Source organism: Hermetia illucens, chromosome 2 (assembly GCF_905115235.1).
Source record: "Hermetia illucens chromosome 2, iHerIll2.2.curated.20191125, whole genome shotgun sequence".
Taxonomy (NCBI): Eukaryota; Metazoa; Arthropoda; class Insecta; order Diptera; family Stratiomyidae; genus Hermetia; species Hermetia illucens.
In genome coordinates, this window is record NC_051850.1 from 55339941 (window position 1) to 55361237 (window position 21297).

General features: G+C 43.2%; 1 protein-coding gene across 3 annotated transcripts in view; it reads left to right on the top strand.

The window, feature by feature from the left end:
* Positions 1 to 21297, top strand: part of LOC119648170 — a 298653-nt gene that overhangs the window by 210541 nt on the left and 66815 nt on the right. For all 3 annotated transcript variants that reach the window (XM_038049749.1, XM_038049750.1, XM_038049751.1), the window contains one exon: positions 19028 to 19251. In XM_038049749.1, coding sequence (XP_037905677.1) covers positions 19028 to 19251 — 224 coding nt within the window. The remainder of the gene's footprint in view (positions 1 to 19027; positions 19252 to 21297) is intronic.

A 21297-nucleotide genomic window follows, 5' to 3' on the forward strand; every position in this document is an offset into this window, starting at 1 on the left:
TACATAATTTCATGTTGGGAGCAAACTCATCTTGGCATTGGCATTCAAGGCTCGATCTTAAGCCTCGTGTTCAAGGAATTGAGGAATTCATCCCAGATTAAAATACATACAACCGCATTCGTCCTTCGTCACTTGACCTGATTGCTTGCCATGGGAGTTGTTGAAGGGATTTATACATAGTGGAACATTTCTAAGGATATCCGCCGAATTTATATTCTGATCAAGGATTCTTTCGGTCAAGCATTTAGCCCAGTAACTTGGAAATCTGGGGCCTTCGCTCGATTAGCAAGGCAGAGAGCGGGGGGACTGGAACGCAACCAAACTTAAATGTAATGAAAATGAAGTAATTCATTCATTAGACGCATGGAATCGTTTAAAGGATATTAAAGTCTTTGGGGGAGAGCTGGCTTGAATATTTTATAGCGAGCCATAAAGCCATGGGGATAAATTCGTTACAAATTTTTTCATTCGCTTAAATGGAGCACGGTGGAAATGCCAAGGATATGAAGAGGCTTAAGACAATATTTGCTGGTAGGCAGGCAGTAGTTCGCCTACGTACAGTGCTCACATGATCAACATATACTTTTCAAAAACAATAACTCCCCCGCCTTCAACATCCTCCGCTGCAACTTCATACAAATAAGACTTGTTTGAATTTTCCTCAAGTTCACATTTGAGTATTTTCTCAACTTTTCTGTGAAAATGTGATATTGAGAAATCATCGCTCCCTGGAAGACTTCCTAGGAACGGCGGTGATTCATGTACGGGTGGATGGCAGTTGTGAATCCAAGTTTTTACACATTTTAGAGTATCCGACAACAGCTCCGATGGAAGGACTCGTATGACTACTTATTGTGCTCCACTCTACCTTTTCCAGGTGTACTTAAATTTAATATGATTTGAAATTCCATTTTACTGACGAGTATTATGGGTGCCGATAAGAAAATACAACACCAGCACATCCACACGAACTTCGAAGGACCTGATATGATGCAAAAAATAAGTGAATTTTCTCACAACCCTTTTGAGAGGATTTTCATCGTCCCAGTTAGATGTCGGATAGGTACGTATGTGGATGGTATTATGATGTGGAAAGTGGTGATAGCCCAGCCATAAGGCTTGAATTGTGAATCATATCCAACTTCTCCTAGAGAGCCATCGAGCGGTTGGGAAGTGTAAGGTATCAGCCTGTGGTGCGTATTGTTGCATTGTGGAGTGTGTTAACATAAAATATTTACAGGATTCGATATATTATTCCAGATCATGAAGCTAATGCTGAATTTTAAATATCAGAGTCCAGATAATAGCTTATGCGTATTTGCTTCGTCCAGACCTTGTAATGATGCTGGCGAAAGTATAAATAGGGTTATGAGATTGGAGCGAATTTGATTTGAGGTAATGGGTTAGTGAACCATTTGTGAAAAATACAGAGGCCATTTACGGCAAGGACATTTCCATAACCTAAACCGTAGTAATACTAATGATATTAAGGGAAGTTAACTACCTATTGTGCCTCTTAATGGTTATACTGTACCTATTAACTATAGTATGTCGATGAAGCCTAAAACCGTCAGGATGTTTGCTACTTGCAGATGTTTCAGCTTCACATATTAGTATTAGGTATTCTCCCAGGTGCTTTAACCTCCTTTGCAAAAATGTTGGACATTGCCCCAACTGATAATTTACCCTACAGTGAATAGTGAGTATTCCTATTATGATACCGACGCTCTTCTTGTTGAGGTTTAGACAATCCTGCGAGCGCATTGTTTCTTGTCCGTCCACCAGCACCCTGGACTGTTTCATTCCTATTAAGCTTGCTCTGAATGCACTACTCAATTTGCAACCCCTGGATATATTTATGATATATTTATTCAAAGCACTGCAATGAGAGCAGCTCATAGACTACTTCGATTAGATTTATGGGAAAACAACGGATGTGGGGGGCACAGAGCATTGAAAGAGTTACTGGGAGGACTGAATCCAGTTATTATAATGCCTTCCGATTCTCGTGTCCCCATACATCTGTGTGGTAGAAGATATGAAGTTACTCTTAAGCGTAGAGAGGACTGGGAAGACCCAGAGGAATGCGTGGTGGCAAATACGGAAGTCTTCTACACGGTTGGCTCAAAAACAGAAGAGGATTCTGGAGCCGGAGTCTACCCCTCGAATAAAAACGAGAAGTGGGCTTTTCCTTTGAGACAATATGCAACGGGTTTTCAAGCCGAAGTTTATGCGTTCCTAAGGGTGGCAAACTGGTTGATTGACGAGCGGTTGAAGGGCAGGCGCATCGCAATCTGCAGTGACAGTCAAGCTGCATTGAGGGCATTGAGCAGTCCTTTAATTACCCCGAAAATCGTTCAGGAATGCAGAAACCGTTTGAACTCTATGTCTAGATTCAATACGGTGGAACTACTCTGGGTACCTGGTCACTGTGGCATAGAGAGAAATGAAATCTCGGACGCTTTAGCGAAATACGGGTCAATCTCCCCTATGGCGGGACCAGAGCCAGCAATTGGAGTATCAGTGGCATTGGCTAAATCTGTTTTCAAAAACTGGGAACAAGCTTCCCATAATGACAGGTGGCAGAGCCTAAATGCTGCTCAACACATCAAACTTTTCCTGTCAGAATCGAACATACGTACCGCAAAGTTTATCCTGTCGAAAACAGAAGGACTTGCAGGTGTATTGTGGCCATTCTGACAGGCCATAATTCACTAGCTGGGCATATGTTCACAATAGGAATTACCGGAGATGATACGTGTTCTTCCTGTAATGAGGAAGCGGAATCCACGGAGCATTTCCTAGGTGAATGCCCCGCCTATGGATGCATCAGGTATCAGATCTTTGGTGTCGATGTTCTCCAATTGCGACGGGTAGCATCACATCCACTAACGGAAATCCTGCGATACGTTAACGAATCCGGAATATTCCGTTAGACGAGGGAGGTGAGTACAATGGGCCAACATGGCTTGAGTGCTCAGAAGTTGTAGCTTCTCCCCCACCATACACACACACACACACACAAGCTTGCTCAGTATAATTCTCTCAATCACGCTGCTTCATTACTTTGTGTTAGTCTCTCCGATTTCCAAAAAAAGTTCTGATCCTTATTGCGGCGATTCTGTTCCGTTCCTGGCCTGCTCATTTACTGCCTCATTGCCTTCTGATCCAAAATGACCTGAAACCCAAAATATCCAAACCTTATTGTGTGAGTCAACCGTATACAATCAATTAAGGTATACCTACAAAAGTTACAGTTCACCCGGTTGGACTTAAGTACCTTAATGGCTACCTGGCTATCAGTTAGAATCACAATATTCTGCCCCTCCCTCTGTATCAGGGACCCGTCAAGGGACTAGGTAACAGTAGACGGTTTGAGCCGTAGGTCACTGTCATTATCTATCACGATCCATCCTGTTTCAAAGTGCTCACCGAAGTCGAATTTCATTATTATTCTATCCCTTGATATCAGTAATTTCGCAATATTTCCTAAAAAGAATGTTAACCTTCTGTCGATTTAGGCGGGTTTCCATATCCGTGAATTGTGTGGCAAGTACCCTCTTCAAACCGCTGTAATCTTGTATGCATTTCAAGCATCTGATCCACAAATTCCCATGATTTAGTTGTGCAGTGCAAGAGCAGATGCTTCTCGACTTAGCGCAGATGGTGAGCGTTTGCCATCTACAATCAACTCCTGTTAAGTAGTGTGAATAGATTTCATGCTTCACAGCCGCCCGCAGGACGCTCATCCAAGGGCTTTCAAGAGCGACGCCCTGCCTGCCCAATACTGCGAGAGTTCCTGAGGTATTTTACGGAAGATGTTACAATGTCCGCAACGTTTTGCTTTCCAACATCCGGGCTCACGTAGTCTAACACAGCGTATTTTATGTAGCGGTCCAGGGGGATGAAATGTAGTCTGACCGAACTGTCTGCTACAGCGTGCTTTACGTTCGGGTCCAGGAGGAAGTGCAGGACTAGGTTGAAAGAGAGAGATTCTCGGTAGCGGCTGCACACGTGGTTCTTGGAATGAAGGTCTATTGTGTCCACACAGTTGAATCATAAGTTAGACTGGGTAGAACGACAGCTATGTTCTTCAAGACAACCATCCTCGACCCCCAGCTCACACCCAGATACAAAGCAAGTAAGACAAGTTAGCAGAAAGTACTACTAGTGGAATTCAGTTCTTGCCTTGGTGGTAAATGGGATCAGCTCTGTTTTAGTTGTATTTATGTCGTGTGCGCATCTTGCATCCTACTCGTATGCTTTTCGCAACGCGTCCTCCAAAATGGCACTCATAACAGAAGCAAACATCCCTGACAACAATATCACCAACTCATCGGAATACGCCAACACCATCATCCCGGTCCTCCCCAATATCTGTTGAATTTCAATCATCACTAACAACTAGAGGTCTGGAGAAACGAAGCCATCCTGCGGCGTCCCATTGCTCGCAGCTCTGCCCAAGTGGTTACCTCTCAGATCAGACTGATTCTTAGCATGAATAATATCCAATACCTAATCCCATGTTGGTTAGAGTCTTCTTAATGGCTTGGGAACTAACGTGGTTGGATAATAATAATAATCGTTGGCGCAACAATCCATATTGGATCAGAGCTTTGATGTGTGTTAGAGCACTTTATTTAAGACCATACCGGTACACTACAGTACACTGTAGGAGCTAATGTGGTCAGCATTACGCTCGCCCAAGATGGTTACCCTAATTTGACTCAGGTACTCATTCACAGCTGAGTCGATTGGTGTCCGACGTCAAATCACGATACAAATCTCACTGCCACCAGTGAGATTCGAACCGCGTATGATAGCCTTGTGCTCTAATCACTCAGCTATCCGGACACCAACGTGGTTGGATGCTTCCTTAAAATTCAAGAAGGAAGCCAAGGTATATTACATTTACTGTAGTATGTGCAGCGCTCAACCATGCTAATTAGCTCGTGTAGAGTGGTTTCTGTGGAAATTTGGAGAAAAGCGAACTCGTTAAGGAGATTGATAGACAAGGGGTAACTTCCTCCGAACTAGAATTTTTAGTTTTAAATTTAAATATATATTTCGGGAGTGACTTACCCCTTTCATCAGCACAAAGCTACTCTGAAAGGATCAGCTGAGTTGCAATTTGAGTGCTGAAATCTTTCTTTACGCTACCCTCAGCATGATCTACTTGTGTAGGAAGAACTTTAGTCTCCATCAAACCGTCGATGATCATATCCTCCAATGGACCATAACAACTCCTAACCGCACCTCATTTATCACTGCTTAGTTGTCCTTGGATACCCTGGAGTTTTGAAGGGGCAGCGATTCAACGAGCTTGTCTTTATCCATGCATTAGGGTGGAAGGGATCCTTTTTACTCGCTTTAAGAATCAAGACCACTTTTACTCGCTTTCATGCTCATGTGCCCTTAAGCTATGATTACCACTCTTAGAACGTATCTTTGAAAAATCTCTAGGTCCTCTGAAGTAATGCTTGAAAGACATCATCGAGTCCGCGGGATTTCATTACCTCAAAAGTTTCCACTGCTCACTTTACTCGAATGTCTGAGCTTATTGCTTTTGCCATTTTGATTTTTCTTTTTCCTCTTCTTGTATGTTATTGGAGCATCAGACAGAATCCACCATCTTGGCATAGGGCACTATCCTGATTGTCTCCGTAAATGCCCCATATTTCTTTCCCACACAGACAGAATATTGCCTTATCCTTGCCATAGCCTTTTATAGGTTGGACACTTCCATGGTTTGTTTAATCCCTGAACAGATTATTCCTTTGCTTCTCTAGCCGAATTCCTGGAAGTTGTCAATATATTTTTGTATCTCGACCAGTTCCCGAGGTGTTTTGTCCAGTTAAAGAGCTGGCGGATTTCTGATCCGGTTTCACCAAGGTGCAATCCATGATGAAGTGACTATCAGAAACTGACAGCTAGTCGCATATGCGTTAATGAAAACACTGTTTTGGTTTTCCACCACTGTGTCTAGTTCCAGTTCGTTCCTGGTATAACCGGAAACCTGTTATTCATTGTTATTGTTATTCGTAATAGTATTCCCAAGGGTTATGTTTTATGCCTCTTACCTGGTGTTAGTAACGAATACTCCAGTGCTTCCTACATTATATACTTCCAGCTAAAGATAAATTCAAGAAGACACTCACCAGTTCGATTATTCAAACTTCGCTGTGATTTCGTTGTGTAAGCTAGCATTGAGAATGGTAAAGCCTTATTTTCACAGTAGTTTACGACTAACGACTAGTTCCATTAACGCTTAAAACTCTTTTCTAGTGTCGAAGTGTCATCAATTTCCTTTGATATGGCACTTTCCTCTGACTCGCTATTTGGCTTGAGCCTCAAGAAATCCAAGTCTAGATCGCCTAGCCTCTCCTCTCCAATAGGCAGCAAGTCCACTTTCGTGCTTGGTCCTGCGGAGATGGGCCTCAAATTGAAGGGGCAATTTGTCTGTGGTATAAAGTTTCGCTTGTTTGTTGCTGCTTTCCCCCATGCATTTCCAATTTGTTCTCTAATTTGATTCCCACGAGTATCCACAGCATCTATTGCTCCCCAAGCACGGTGGGATCAATCTTTTCACTGAAGTGGTTTTAGTCAGGCTCCCTTCCGACAGAGTCAGCTACGCCCAACTTCAAACTGCAATATGCACCTATCTACATAGTTCCTTAGCGTGATCATTACGCATTAAACTTCTTGGTAGACGATAGGCTTGGCTCCTGAAGAACCACATTTGACATATGGCTCTCCCGGTGAGGGACATATTGGTTTATAGGAAGCTATATTCTGCATCAGTCTAAACCTGCAGCCCATAGCCTCCTGACGATACCACCTAAAACAATAATTGGATGAAAAATAAATCGATCTACGCAAGTGCCCTTTTTTATTGAAAAGAAGAGATAATGCCTTACTGTTCTTACATTGAGACAACTTCTTTAGGATTCCTACTACGGAGGCGTCGGGGTGTCAAGTAAAGGAAACTTTGCAAGTCCCAGATTTTCACCTAAATCCGTCCGAGTACAGAACTCTTGATATCCAAGTGGACATATACGTAAAAAAATTACATAACAATATATTCTATTTATAGAATTTTTGATAAAAATGGTCTCCTCGCTTACATGACATTGGGGGTCCTTTGATAGGGTGTCGCTAACAAATGTGAGGTCCATAACCGAGCCCATATCCCGTCTCTATGACTCCGCCAGTATTTGCCAAGAAATATAGGTATCCTCGAGTGAAATGCGGTCCCTTGGGTTTGTTTCACGGCTTCCTAATTCTTCGGCCCAAGCGTTAAAATCGCCAGATATTACTATTGCGTTGTGGCAACTTGCACCGGTTACAAGTCTTTCGACGATTAGTTTGAATTCGTTTAGCATGTTTGTCCGTCTGTGCATCGGTCACCCATTGTTTCCTCAGAAAAGGTTACTCCTATTGATGCGAAATTTGGTAGAGAGATGTGTTTTGTGAACCTAAAGCATGCACCGAGTAACATCGTTCTATATTAGATTGAATAGGGGAGACGCATATATTCAAAAGGGAGTGTACGTTCTTTTACTGAACATAGCAATGACGTTTCAAGTGGAAGCTCCCGTTTAATACTTTCCAAAGTTCGTCTGACATTTAATGCGCAATGTGAGAGGGCTATAGTGTAAAGCATAATGCTAGCAAGTTTGGTGGAAGTCGTGCTGTTTCGAACAACATTATAGCAAGTGAAAGTTGTCGCTCTGATGCAAATGCATACTAAAGTAAATAGTCTAACAAAATATATTCATATAGATTCATACTGCTGACCTTCTGGTTTCTCGACGTGTTTTCCCCTCCTTCCACTCCTTACTCCCCTTGAAACTCACTCTCAAAGGCATCTGCTACGACCGGAAAAAGTTGAGGTCGGGTGGGGGTCTCAAAGGCCGCGCTTCGTGACGGTCTGCGATAGGGGAGACATCGGTTGAGACGCGCTCTGCCATAGATCGTCCGTTTTGGTTCCAACAACGGAGACGTGCAAATTTTGTTAATGACATGATGGGAACTGAAGTGTCCAAAAAAATCTGCCAGATTTCCTAGAATAGTTGGCACAGACGCATGCAAGCGACTTTCGGCAAGACACTTCAGTGGAGTTGCACTTAGTTGCCAACAGACTTGCTGGGACAACTTCGTCTTTAGGCTTTAAGATACATAGCTCAGCCCTCGTGTTCGACCCTGGTCAAGCCGAGATGGTCATTATGGCCATTCTCTGCTTTTCAGTTTATCAGACACTACTCAGCACAGTTCAGAGTTGCCATGACTTTTCTTTTTGCCAATTTAAATCCACTCAAAACTGTCACAACGAAAATACTTTTCATTTACTTTCCCGGCATGGATCGGTTGTCCTACTCTGATTCTCTCCCAAAGTTAAAGCCATAGAATAATATTCCCACGAGTATCCTCTGCGAAATCATGTTTATCTCTGTTACAATTGCACGTTCGCCCACATGTTTATTATACTCCCAACAAATAATACGTTTTCTATCTATCATATTAAGCAGAATTTTCCGGGTGTAAGAATCTTATCCCTGTACAAGTGGACTTTTCTCCCCAAAGATATTTCCAAGTTGTTATCTATCAAAATAGACTCCATTTGCCTTGGAGTCGTGTTAATTATAACTTTCTTGATTTTCTATCTCGTACCGCATCATACGTTAACCTCAAGATAAACGAGAAGCCATAACCTAATAAAGATGGAAACATTCTTCTGCGAACGAGGCTTACAGCAATGCAAGCGATACGTCCTAATAAGGACTCCTTCCTCAGCCTCCTAATCGTTTTTACGTCGTGACTGCTCACTGCTTTCATCTCCCTTTCATCATCCCGTTAGCGTTGTTCTACATTGGCAACATTTTATTGATCGTCCTCATTTTCGTAGTATCTTCATTGAAATTCCATGAGTTTCTCTGAAATCAGAAATGACTTTTAAAGTAAATTTAAATCGAAATAGCGGGCAAGGAGACGAGAATCGCTGGTTGCTCAGATAGGCAAGGAAAGTTCGCAGAATGCCAATATAACGACCCCTCCCGGCCCAAGTTCTCATACCTCTGGTATGGAGCCGTCGACTAGGGCTTCTTGGAACCATTAAAAACTTCCAAATGTAACGACCGAAGAAATCACAAGAAGATGCTTGCCAACCGACGTCTTACAGAGAGGCAACAACGATAATTAGCATAGAAACAACAGTAATTACCTGTCTCTCGTATTTCGGAAAATAATTAATGTCAATCCGACTGTAAATGGATGGCAGGAGTTTGGATAGAGCTCAATGACTGTATCCGGGGATCGTTGCTTTCGTCGCCATGTCCTTGTTCTCTGCTCTTTTTACATGGCTATGTGAATTATCCTATTTATGTCGTGTTGCATTCAAAGAACTCAGATGGCTGTCCCAGAAAGAACTGGAAACAGTTATTATGTTGCTTGTTGTTTATCGGGTCATTAGATCCGCAAAAAGGAAGAAAGAACAAGTCGGTATCCTGGTTGTTTGTTGCTTTGGATTTTTTTCATTGGTGCAGAACCCGGTTTCAATGCTGTCGCTGTGGGTTCCGTGAGAGAATTCATTCGTCCATTTGGCTGTGAGTTTAGCAAAGTCGATTCCGTACGGCGGCATCGGAATTATGTATATATAGAGTGGATTGCAGCCTCCGAAACTCATCAATCACTGATTTAAAAACAGGGATGCTGAGTAGGACTCCATTATCCTGATTTCTACCCAGTGAGGAAGCCAATGCAGTTAACGAACGTGCCAAGGGCTCTTCGGCTGTTAATTATTATCAACTAGGAGGCAAGAGCTAAAATAAAAGCGAGAAGATGGGGAAAGTTGATACGTTTGTCTATTAAAGACTTAAGCATAGCGGCAAGGAAGCGATTCTCATGAATGCTCATATCCCATCCGTTCAAATGCCGTAGAACTTAAGGGCAAGTGTTCTATCGATAACTCAATGATTCTTCAAAGTGAAATCAAAATGTTGTTTTTTGGAACAGAAGTGGACCCCGTGCAAATGATCACCATCAAATATATCTGGTACTGAGGCACTTTCAAATGAAAGAAAAGGGAGTGGTACACGTTGTTTCTTAGATATCATTCCAAGTGGAAGCTGTAGCCAAAAGCAAGGAGAAGCTCTTCGGGTCCTACCATGACATAGATTTTCCTCCCATGGTTCGGATTGCAACGTTGATTTGTGCCCCAGAGCGCCGTTGCTATGCAGGCTGCTATGTGAACGCTCATCATATCTGCTGGAAAAGTTCTGATATCATTGAAGAGTCGAGAATATCGAACGATATCCCGCTCTCAAATCACAGGCGCATTGATTTTGTAATGGGCATGGATCCACCTCCAACCGCGCTATTTCGGAATCCATGGAAAACAGATTTGGTGATGTACAAACTAGAACCGGGTAACGATCCTTAGCATCGTTAAAAAATCCAGTGATGGAATTGAAAAAACAACTCAGATGATCACACCTAGTATGAGAGAAATTTTGCAAGTGAGCTGTCCACCCAAAAAAGGATGGATGGAATTCGAATTTGGTAAAATAGCTCTGAAGTCTGATTCAGATGTTGGGTAGAATCGGCGTAAAGAGGCTCAGAGAGCTTTGAAGAAGAGGTTGAACCTATCTCGAAGTCTAAGCGGATCCTTATCAAGCTCAACGTTGAAAAACTGATGGACAAGCCTAAGGCAGCACTCTACTCTAAAGGCAAATTTCGGAGCGTTACTTAGAGAGTGCCCGTTTAAAATTTGAAATTATGGAAACAAATAAAAAATAAAATAATTCAACTCTGCTTGCAAATTTGCCATAAAGGTGGTACCATTTTTAGGAATCCTAACAATCATCCTCTTCCTCCACTACCAGAGAAAAATCTCATACTCACATGACTTCAGAATAGGTAGAACTAGCAGATGTATCAAACTACTACTTTCGCGATGAATAAGAAGCTATCCGTATCTGGATGTTCCCGGGGTTTACCTTACTTTCCGCATGAGTAAGCTATTTGTTCTACCTCTCAGCCTGCTCACCATATCAGATGAGAAGCTCACCATTAACGTTCTTGATCGGACCATCGAAAGATTCGCAACCATTGGAAAGTTCATTATTATCATTATTACTTTTGTTTGGAAATGAGAAAACTCTGAATCCGCCATCCGTTGCATGACGGAACGGACAAATGGCGAAGGGACTACCTCTGGCTTTTCTGGTCCATGAGCTCCTCTTTTTGGGATTACAACCAACGATTTCGTCCAGGGCAGAGGCAACTCATCAGACACTGCGTCTGCCTCTACTCTGATCAAGTGAATGGCTGATTCAGAGCCCCCTCAATTCCCTGGAAATATTACTCCAGCTTCGGTCCGTTGAAGCCAGAAATACTATTTGATCTGCGTTTGCAGATTGATATAAAGGTGCTAACAACATCTGATAATCGCTTCTTACAGATTGCAGAGGCCTTATGGGTTGCCTCTAGACTGGGCGAAACTTTTGTCACCTGTAAACATTTTATGTCATAATTATTTACAGCAACTTCTGTTTCCCTGAAGAGAGCAATGACAAATGCCCTTCTGTCTTGATACACGATTCGGTTCACTTCGCAGGATTATGCTCACTGCTAGCCACAATCATCAATAGAGCGTTGAATCTTTTCCATTCATCGGTTCGCTTTCATGTTCCTCAGTCTGGTGGTGAAGGACAACATCATTAACGGTCAACCTTAGTCCTGTAATCGATCGATGTTCGACCTAGATCTACCTTGATAAGCAACTCCAAACATTCCGGTTTTACAGCGAGGTTTACCAATTTTATGTTCTATGAATTGATTAACGTCATTGCTCCATCTGAGGCCAGTTCTTTTTTAAGGTTTTGTTTGTAAAACAAAATCTTATTAAAATCGGTTTACTGTCTGTCTGTCTGTCCGTCTGTCTGTCTGTCCGTGACACGCATTTTTCTCGGAGACGGTTGAAGCGATTCGCACCCAATTTGGTAGAAAGGTGGGAACTGTGAACGCTCACGCATATAGTGAGTTACATCCTTTTACGTCGAATTTAAGGGGGGGTCCCCGTACATGCAAAAGGGGGATGTAAATTTTTTTTTCATTAAATATAGTCATGTGGGGTATCAAATTAAAGGTCTCGGTTAGTACTTTCCGAAGCCGGTTTTAGTTTTGACATCTGTTGAAAAGGTGCGGAGTGCGGGGGGCTGAAAGTGATCATTTTTTTAACGAACCCATTCTCAGAAACTACTCAACCGAAAAATCTGAAACAAATCAGGGGGCTGCCACTATTTGGTGCCTAGGCTCCGACATACCCTACATACCGGTACCTGTTCAAATAAAGTTAATAATAGTACATTACTATAATTTTTAGTAATTGAAAGGAAGACCCCCCGTAAGTTCATCCTAGAATTACAGAAATGTTGGTTATAGCGTAGAGCATGATCCTGCCAAATTTGGTGAAAATCGCGCTATTACTAACAAAGTTATACTAAGTCAAAACTGTCGCTCCTCTGCAAATTCAAGACTATGAATGTCCATATCACTTGAAAGTGGATATTTTCACATAATATATGCATATTTTACGTGCTACATGCTGATGAGACAAATGCACACTGAAATCTCTTTATAAAAGAAATACGCAAAACCTTTCGTACCTGAAGCGTCTAGCTTCCGGTTTCTCGACTTGTTTATCATATAAATTGCCTGTATAAACTTTTTGGGTTGGATCATCCTCACCCACGCGCGCTTGCCCACCGCAATTTGGGCCGAATTTTATGCACCACCAGACGGTCCTTAGTTCTAGTCCTTACCAATATAAATATCGAACGTCCTAATCAAAGTAATCGACGATATTCAAGGAGCAATAATGTTCTGAATTCTGTTTTGAATAAATAAAGAATTCTGCACAGCTCCAGGAAGAGAAGTTTCCTTCTCCCGATTTTTCTTTCTTTACAGTACGTAAAAGACGTAATCTTGACTTGAATTTCGTCTTAAGTGTTAAGTCAGACGACATTGCGGTTTGGTGAAAAACTCATCGGCTATCTATGCCTATTTTTGACTTCGAGTCTTTTTGGTAGTCACATATGTATGTATTAGTTGAGACAGGACATGAGGAAGAAATCAGGTTATTTTAAAATATTGTACATGAAGATAGGACAACTAAAAAGTGGATAATTCGATGAGGACCACTGAGAATGCGACCCTTTATATCAGTCCTTAAATTTCAGCTATTTTACTGTATAACTCTTTTCTGCCTGACAGAAATCAGCATCTAGTTGTCTTGTGTTTTGTAAAATTATCTTGCTGCCAGTGACTGATATAGTTACACCTAGTCCATCAGTTACGCTCCCATACCCATAAGGTTTCCTTCGAATTTGGCATTTGATGCTTGCGGTAATGTGGTTATTATGTAAACCCTTCTTTTCATTGCATCACCTGGATTGGCAATTCTTTTGCAATTTTTGGCAATATGTCATTAACACGTTGATAATGGTGGAGGTAATTGCACGTTAAACTATCGATTTTGTTACTCCGGGTGTGAATCCCGGTCGTCATGAATGTTATCAACTGCATAGTACTAGGTGTGATGATAATGAAGCTGAAACACAGTTCCATTGAAAATTGAGATTGTATGGATCCTGTGCTCTTCTATAGCTGGAGGTGAAAATCTTAGAAAACCATTGCTGCAGTGCGTGAGATTCTCTTCCGCTAAAAGCACCCCCACGTTGCCCTCTTCCCTCCCCGCTAAATCGCCGGAAAACATGACTTCACGAGGAGGATTGCGCTTTAAACAGGAAGAGAGAATCATTTCTTTTCCTACGGCTGGTAAATAAGATTGCCTCCGTCTTTTGTTCCCCACAGTCAACCTAAACCCAGTTGGCTGAATTGAAAAGATTTTTGATATCCAGTGTTATCGCAGCACAGCATTTATTTGAAAACATTGCGTTTCGAGTGAACTTCAAAACCACGTCTTCCCCGTCTATCGTTGAATGAACTAAACGAAAACTAGACCGTCATTCCGAGAGACTATTCCTGTATTGATAATGATAAGTCCATTGTAGATGACCCTTTCTAGCATCTCTGCTACCTTCCCTATTAAGCAAATCGAGCGGTATGATGGTAGGTTTCCGGGTTCCTCATTGAGCTTTGGTGGCAAAACTAGTTTTTGGCTCTTCCATCGAGGGGAAAAAACTTCTTCCGACATGCGTGACTCGAATGCGCTGATGAATCAGTCTGGTCTGGTTGTAATATCAATTTCAGCATCAAAACCGGAAGCTTTATTATCACCGATTCTCCCGCAAATCTCCGGAAGTCTCACGACAATTATCGCGAGCATAACGAAGAAGTCTAACGCTTATTTATACCCCTTTATATGGGCGGAACAGCACGTCACTATATCAAGAAACAGTTGCGGCAAGGTCAGTTGTGGTGTTCGCTTCCTTATCTACTTCAGAACAATCATGTACGCTGTTTCCCAGGGGCTTTGGTGTGCCTCCGTATAAAGTTCCTTAAATCATTCCCAGTTGCTGGTGCATAGAGCCTATTTAAGCTTACCTCGAAGGATAGTGTACACTTCCATTTCTCACTGAGGTCTGGTCTTTCTTTAGATCGTTCGCAGATCCTTTTTTGCCCGAAAGCGTGCAGTCCGCAAGCCAGCAATTTCATCAGTCTACCTATAGTTTGACAACCTATTGGCGAGGATTCGCACCCTCGGTATTACAGCATCGCATGCTTTCGTTATACGTCGCATAATTTGTGCCATCTTTTCTTAAGAAGCATCATCGAGAGCATGGCAAGCGGGAACGCACATCGCTGCATGGCCCATTTTCAATCTGGAGGAAATTTCTTGGTAGCTGTTATGAGTATTGAGTGTTCACTGATAAACCAAACCATTCTCTTCGCCATATATGTATGCCCATGTCAAATCCACTATGGAACCCTAGCCTTTCTTTCGAAAAGTGGATATAATTGCGATGTTTGCAATCACCAAGTCTCGCGACCCCTGGTGCTAAAATTGTATTGAAATCACCCACGATGGTTTTGGGATTTCAACATGCGAAATTAGTATATCTATATTATAATAATAATCGTTGGCGCAACAATCCATATTGGATCAGGGCCTTGAAGTGTGTTAGAGCACTTCATTCAAGACCGTAACGGTACACTACAGTATACTGTAGGAGGCAATGTGGTGAGCATTGCGCTCGCCCGAGATAATTACCCTGATTTGACTCATTCACAGCTGAGTCCACTGGTATCCGACGTCAAATCACGATACAAATCCCACTGCCAACAATGAGATTTCAACCGCGACCTTCCGTACGGCAGCCTTGTGCTCTAACCACTCAGCTATCCGGACACATCTATATTGCTAGCTATTTTTGCCTAACGAATCCAACATCTGGAAACTCATCCTTCCTGGATGACTTGATTTCAATACGAACACATTGCCGCCTTGTCAATTAAAGCTTTGGTCCAGGCCCTGTCACTATTGTGGCGATAAGGCTCGCTGATTGTTACAAGTCCCTTCTCACAATGGTCTGTGAGAGTAGGTTTTGCGTTGGCTCGCAATGGTTGAGGTTGACTTTTATCGCCCAAGGCTCTCTTAAATATTGAACATTTGCACCTACCTGCAGCTCACGGTGGTCGACACACCTTTTTCCCCTTGCAAAGCATGAATTCAGATCCAACATACATTGCACTCCTTGACCTGCTCCACATTTTCTGCAGTTTTTCGACCTATTGCGGTCACCGCTCGCTGAGTCGGCAAACAATTCAGCCTATTTTCACCTTACCAACTGCCATCAGTTTCAATGCTACTTCAACCAATAGACTGATAGTTGCTGTTTGAATGCCTCCAGCCTTAATTGGTCCCCTCTTTGCGATCTCTTGCAAATCGAGTGGTCCGAACTCGTCTTCCAGGCCCTCACATATTTCCTCCTTGGTCGCAACTTCATCAATATCTTTACATTGTATAACAATATAAACCTCTTCCTCTTAGGAAGCCCTCTTAGGGCTTCTCCACCTTGCCCAACTATATTTCAGCTGCCTGACTTCTCCAGCTCTAACATCAAATCTCCTTTTCGTGGAAGTCGAATTCGGCTGACTTTTGCTCCCTGATTTTCTGAAATTATTAACGTAAGTCATATCATCTTTTCCAGAAATAATGATCAATTTGGGCCACAATATTTTTTGGGTGTTGCTTTTCTCTTTCTGCCAATGCTTCTGCTTCTGCAAGTCCTTTTTGAGTTATACCTTCCTTATATTCATTATAGCAGGAACCGCTATTTCGACATGTTTTTAATTGACTCCACAAAGGAGCGAACAGAAGAATCATTGCTTCTCCTTCCTCTCCCGTCAGGGCTGGGTTCTGCAAATGCTTGCCTGTGTGGAGTTGCCAAATCTTCCATCAGGCGCGTCTCTTCGTGCGGATAAGGGAATGCTCGGTGAATGTGCGATGGGCATGCACATGCACTCATCCGGAGATGCGCGTGTATGGGCATGCTTATGCGCAGGCCGGGTAGGTGGAAAGTAAACGCCCACCCGTGGATAAAAATTGGCTACAGGAAGGATACCTAGAAAATAAACCAAATATGTAGGAGAAGAAAGGACATTTTTTACGGTGCAGGGCTTCGGAAACCCAGTGCCGGCGGTTTTTGGGAGTGAGCAAGCGGGCTCATCGCCGTCGATATCCAACGACCGCAGTGCCTCAGTAGTGAGAAACTTGGCTACTGTGGCATCTAATGCTACTAGAGATATTAGTGGAGTGGAAATTAGGTCCACACCGGATCCTTTTAGAAGGAGTTCAAAGCTTGGGAGATCACCCCCGATGACAATGGTTCTCTTTGGTAATCGAGATTCGTTGCGGAATTCTGAAGGAAACGTGAATAGTCCCTTGATCGACATCATTCCTTGTGGTGCACGGCGCAAGAGTAAACGGGAACATATCGGAATGGCGTTCGTTACACTCGGGGAAAAAATAAATGAACTTTGCGAGTTCATCAAGGAGAATATCCATCATCCACCATTGACTGATATCAAGCCACTCGAAGAAAAGAATTCCCAAGCGTCAGGTGGCAAGGTCACAAGCACATTCGAATCGTGCATGGCGCAAGGAGTATTTCCGGCCCAGTGGAAGAGGCAGAAGCTGGTGTTGCTACCGAAGCCCCAAAAACCACCCGACGTGCCCTCTTCATATCGCCTTATTTTGTCTCTTAGACACCATGGGGAAGATATTGGAGAGGGTGATATACAACAGGCTGCTCTCGTTCATTGAGCTTGCTGGTGGTCTTTCAGAGCGGCAATATGGGTTTCAGCGAGCCCGTTCTACGATCGATGCAGTAGCAAAGGTCGTGGAATTGGCTCGAAATGCAATGGCCGTGGGCAAATGCTGTGCTCTGGTGACGCTGGACGTCAAAAATGCTTTCAACTCAGCCAACTGGGGCTGGATTAAAGGCGCTTTGCCCAAACTGGTTGTTCCTAGTTACTTGGCTCGGCTAATAGAGAGTTACCTTCCGGACAGACTTCTCTGGTACGAGACAGACGACGGGCCGAAGGAGTACATTGTGGCAGCAGGTGTGCCTCAAGGTTCTGCATTGGGACCATTGCTGTGGAACGTAATGTACGACGGAGTGCTTGGTTTACGCATGCCTGAGGAGGCAACGCTGATTGGTTTTGCGGACGACCTGGCGGTAGTTGCAATTGGAAAGCATCTCCATGCCATCAGGTCATGGTTACGAATGTCCAAGCTAGACCTCGTGGACGAAAAGACGGAGGCGGTCCTTATTGCCAACCGAAGGAAGAAAAACACGGTTAATATCCAGGTTGGTAATCGTGAGGTCGTCTCAAAATCAATTGTCAAATACCTAGGAATGATGATCGATGCCAAACTGACTTTCAAGGGACACTTGGATTATGCGCGGGAGAAGGCGGCAAATGCTAGCTCATCCCTTGCAAGGATAATGCCTAACGTGTGAGGGCTGAAGTATAGTCGCAGGATACTCATCGCGGGAGTGGTTAAGTCGATCCTGTTATACGCGGCCCCTGTCGAGGTGGGAGCTTTGAACCACGCTGTAAACCGGAGAAAGATAAGTTGTGCTAAGGGTGTGCAGCGTATTTAGGACGGCGTCGACGGAGGCAGTGTGTGTCATCGTGGGAATAATCCCTATAGATCTTCTAGCGAGCGAGGTGCACTGGCTCTACGAAAAACAGAAGACAAATTCATCCGAGGTGAATGCGGATACCCGAAAAGCCATCAGGAGAGAATTGTGTGGCAAGTGGCAACAACGGTGGGATAACTCCGACAAGAGCCGGTGGATTCAGAAATTGATCCCGTGTATCGACAAATGGGTCGACCGAAAGCATGGAGAATTGAATTACCACCTGACACAGTTCCTTACGGGATACGGTGGCTATAGGAAGTACTTGCATCGCTTCGAATTGGACGAGCATCCCAACTGTCCTGAATGCGGTGCTACACCCGAGGACCCGGAGCACGTTATGTTCCATTGTCCCAGATTTCTGCAGCAGAAAAGGAGGTTGAACAGCATCTCGGGGCGAACATGGAACCTTCCAACCTGGTGGAAGAGATGCTGAGGTCGGAAGAAAACTGGATAGCGGTAAATGAGGCAGTAGCCGTGCTGCAGACAAAACTTCTGGAGTTGGATCGAACTCGGAAGGCGGCGCGACGGAGACGCGACATGGACGTGTTGGTGAAGCGAACCAGATCCTCCCCCGCGAAGTAATACTTCACCGTGGTCCCGCGGGGTGGGGGTAGTTTTAGTGGGTGCGAATGTCACTGTTGCAACCTGGCGCAGTAGCGTCTTTGTAAGATTTCCACCTCCATCCATAAAAAAATGCTCACTTACAGTGAAGGCTATATTTACTGCCAATGCCTATGAAACGAGATATAAGCCTGTAACATATTTCATTGCATTGCATCCTTAGAATTCGAAAAAAACAATTATTTAACAAACCATTGTCCTATTTTCACTAACAATTTTTTTCTCTTTTGCAGATTACATCCAGTCATTATGTAAGAACCACTTCCTGCAACAACTCTATCGGAAAATAGACGGAGGCGTGCTGTGGTCACAGAATGAACGCAACTTAGATTGCGTCATAACATTCCAAACGCACTCCATCTTGCAACGTTTCATGTTGCGATTTGATATGCTCCAGCTGGATTGCAACGATCATTTGTACGTCTACGATGGAGCTCACGCTGTCGGCAATCATAAAGTAAGTGCAAAGTTTCCTTTAATATCTAAGGCGAAAGAATCGAGAAGAATTCCCAGAATCCGCTCCATCTCCTCCCTAAAAGAATATAATATTCGTGCGGAAGGTGCAGCTCCTTGGCCGTTACTTACAATGTTCCTTAATTACAATGGCAAAGCTTAGTGGATCGAAAGGGATAATATAAAGTTCATTAGCATCGCAAACTATCTCGCGCAGCACGAGAGTATCTTTCTTGCTAAACTATTAATTGAATTTTTGCAAAACAAACTTGGAGCGCGCCGAATATTTTAAAATTTATCAAGAATAAAAAGATTCTTTTGAATATTCTGAATATCATGCACTTTTGATAAGTCGCATCAGTTACGGGAGGAGAGGTCATGACTCCTGGTAAGCGAGACGGTCATCGCCGGGCAGGTGGCACCCGTCCCGGCTCAGTAGTAAAAATACAACCAGATGAATCCTATTAAATTTAAGCGGATTAGAACTAGCTTTAAGAACTTTTCTTACCCTCGCCCGGACTTTTCCGGCTCGAAGTTTATGGAACTGGAATAATTATATCTGTCTGAGTGCCTTTGCGGGCCGGAATAATGCTATGCACGTTGCGGTAGTCGCAGCATTTGATTCATATGAATTTTAATGGGTAATTTAACATCTGTGTTGCGGGTTGAACTTAATGTGGAAAAATTTATGAATTTTCAGCGAATTTCCCGGAATATTTTATTTTAATCTTGGCAGGATTTGAACTTTTTGGGGAGAAAATAGCGTCAAAGCATGAAATGAGATTAGTACAGATAACAGGCGATCATTTCGGAATTTCCTACGTTCCGCTGGCGATAGTATTTACGTTGATTGTTTTTGTTTTGAATCTGATACAGACAAGTAAGTTTATTAAAAATTTAATTTCGTAAATTGAGAAAATCACCAGCAACCTTTCGCCCCTTAGATTCTTTGACGCGATTAAAATGTGAAACTGTGATTTAATTCTGTGAATCCTGTGTTAACTGCAATTATTGGCGACACCCTTTTCTCTCGTACCAGCAAACGTTTCCAGTCGTTCTGCATAATCATTCGGGATGTGCATACATTTTTCGGTTTCCCCAAGTTATATCCCCTCAAAGTGCAGTTTCTTTGATATCATCATAGTAAAGTTTGAATGTTCAACTCTAACCCGTTAAGGAAAGAGCATAGAAAGGGCTTGCAATAGGAGGAAGGCGAAAATCACCCCTATCTAACCCTTGCAACGGCCGTCCCCCTTATAGAGTTATGGCACTCCGAAAAGGGGCTACTTTCACGTCACGGCGGGCACCCACCTTAAAAAGGTGTGACGATTCAAATGGTGAGTATTTTGATATAATTGATTTGAAGAGCGAAGGGTGAAGAAGGTATCCAAGTATGTAGAAGGAGAAGGTTCCCCTTCTAATACTAGCGAAAGGTTACAGCGCCTCGAAAGGAACTAGGGAGAGGAAATTAGAAGCTTTTTCTCCCTCTTAGGTGCCCCCTTGTGTCCCTCTTAGGTGCCCTCCTGTGTTCGGATAGCTGAGTGGTTAGAGCACAAGGCTGTCGTACGGAAGGTCGCGGTTCAAATCTCACTAGTGGCAGTGGAATATGTATCGTGATTTGACGTCGGATACCAGTCGACTCAGCTGTGAATGAGTCAAATCAGGGCAATAATCTCGGGCGAGCGCAATGCTGACCACATTGCTTCCTACAGTGTACTGTAGTGTACCGTTACGGTCTTGAATGAAGTGCTCTAACACACTTCAAGACCCTGATCCAATATGGATTGTTGCTCCAATGATTATTATTATTATTAGGTGCCCCCTTTGTTCCCTCACCTTCTGGCGGTTTTAAGGCGGCATGAATGATACGATTTCTCAGCAAAATTTGAGGATCTCTGCGGGTATGGATTTCGAAGTTAAACCCTACCGTTTGGGCATTGAATATACAACAGGAACACATTGGGCAGATCAGAAGAAAACTAGAGGAGAGCATCTGAGTGAAGCCAAGTTGATTAGCGACAAATGATCGGAAGACTTCAGATCGAAGTTA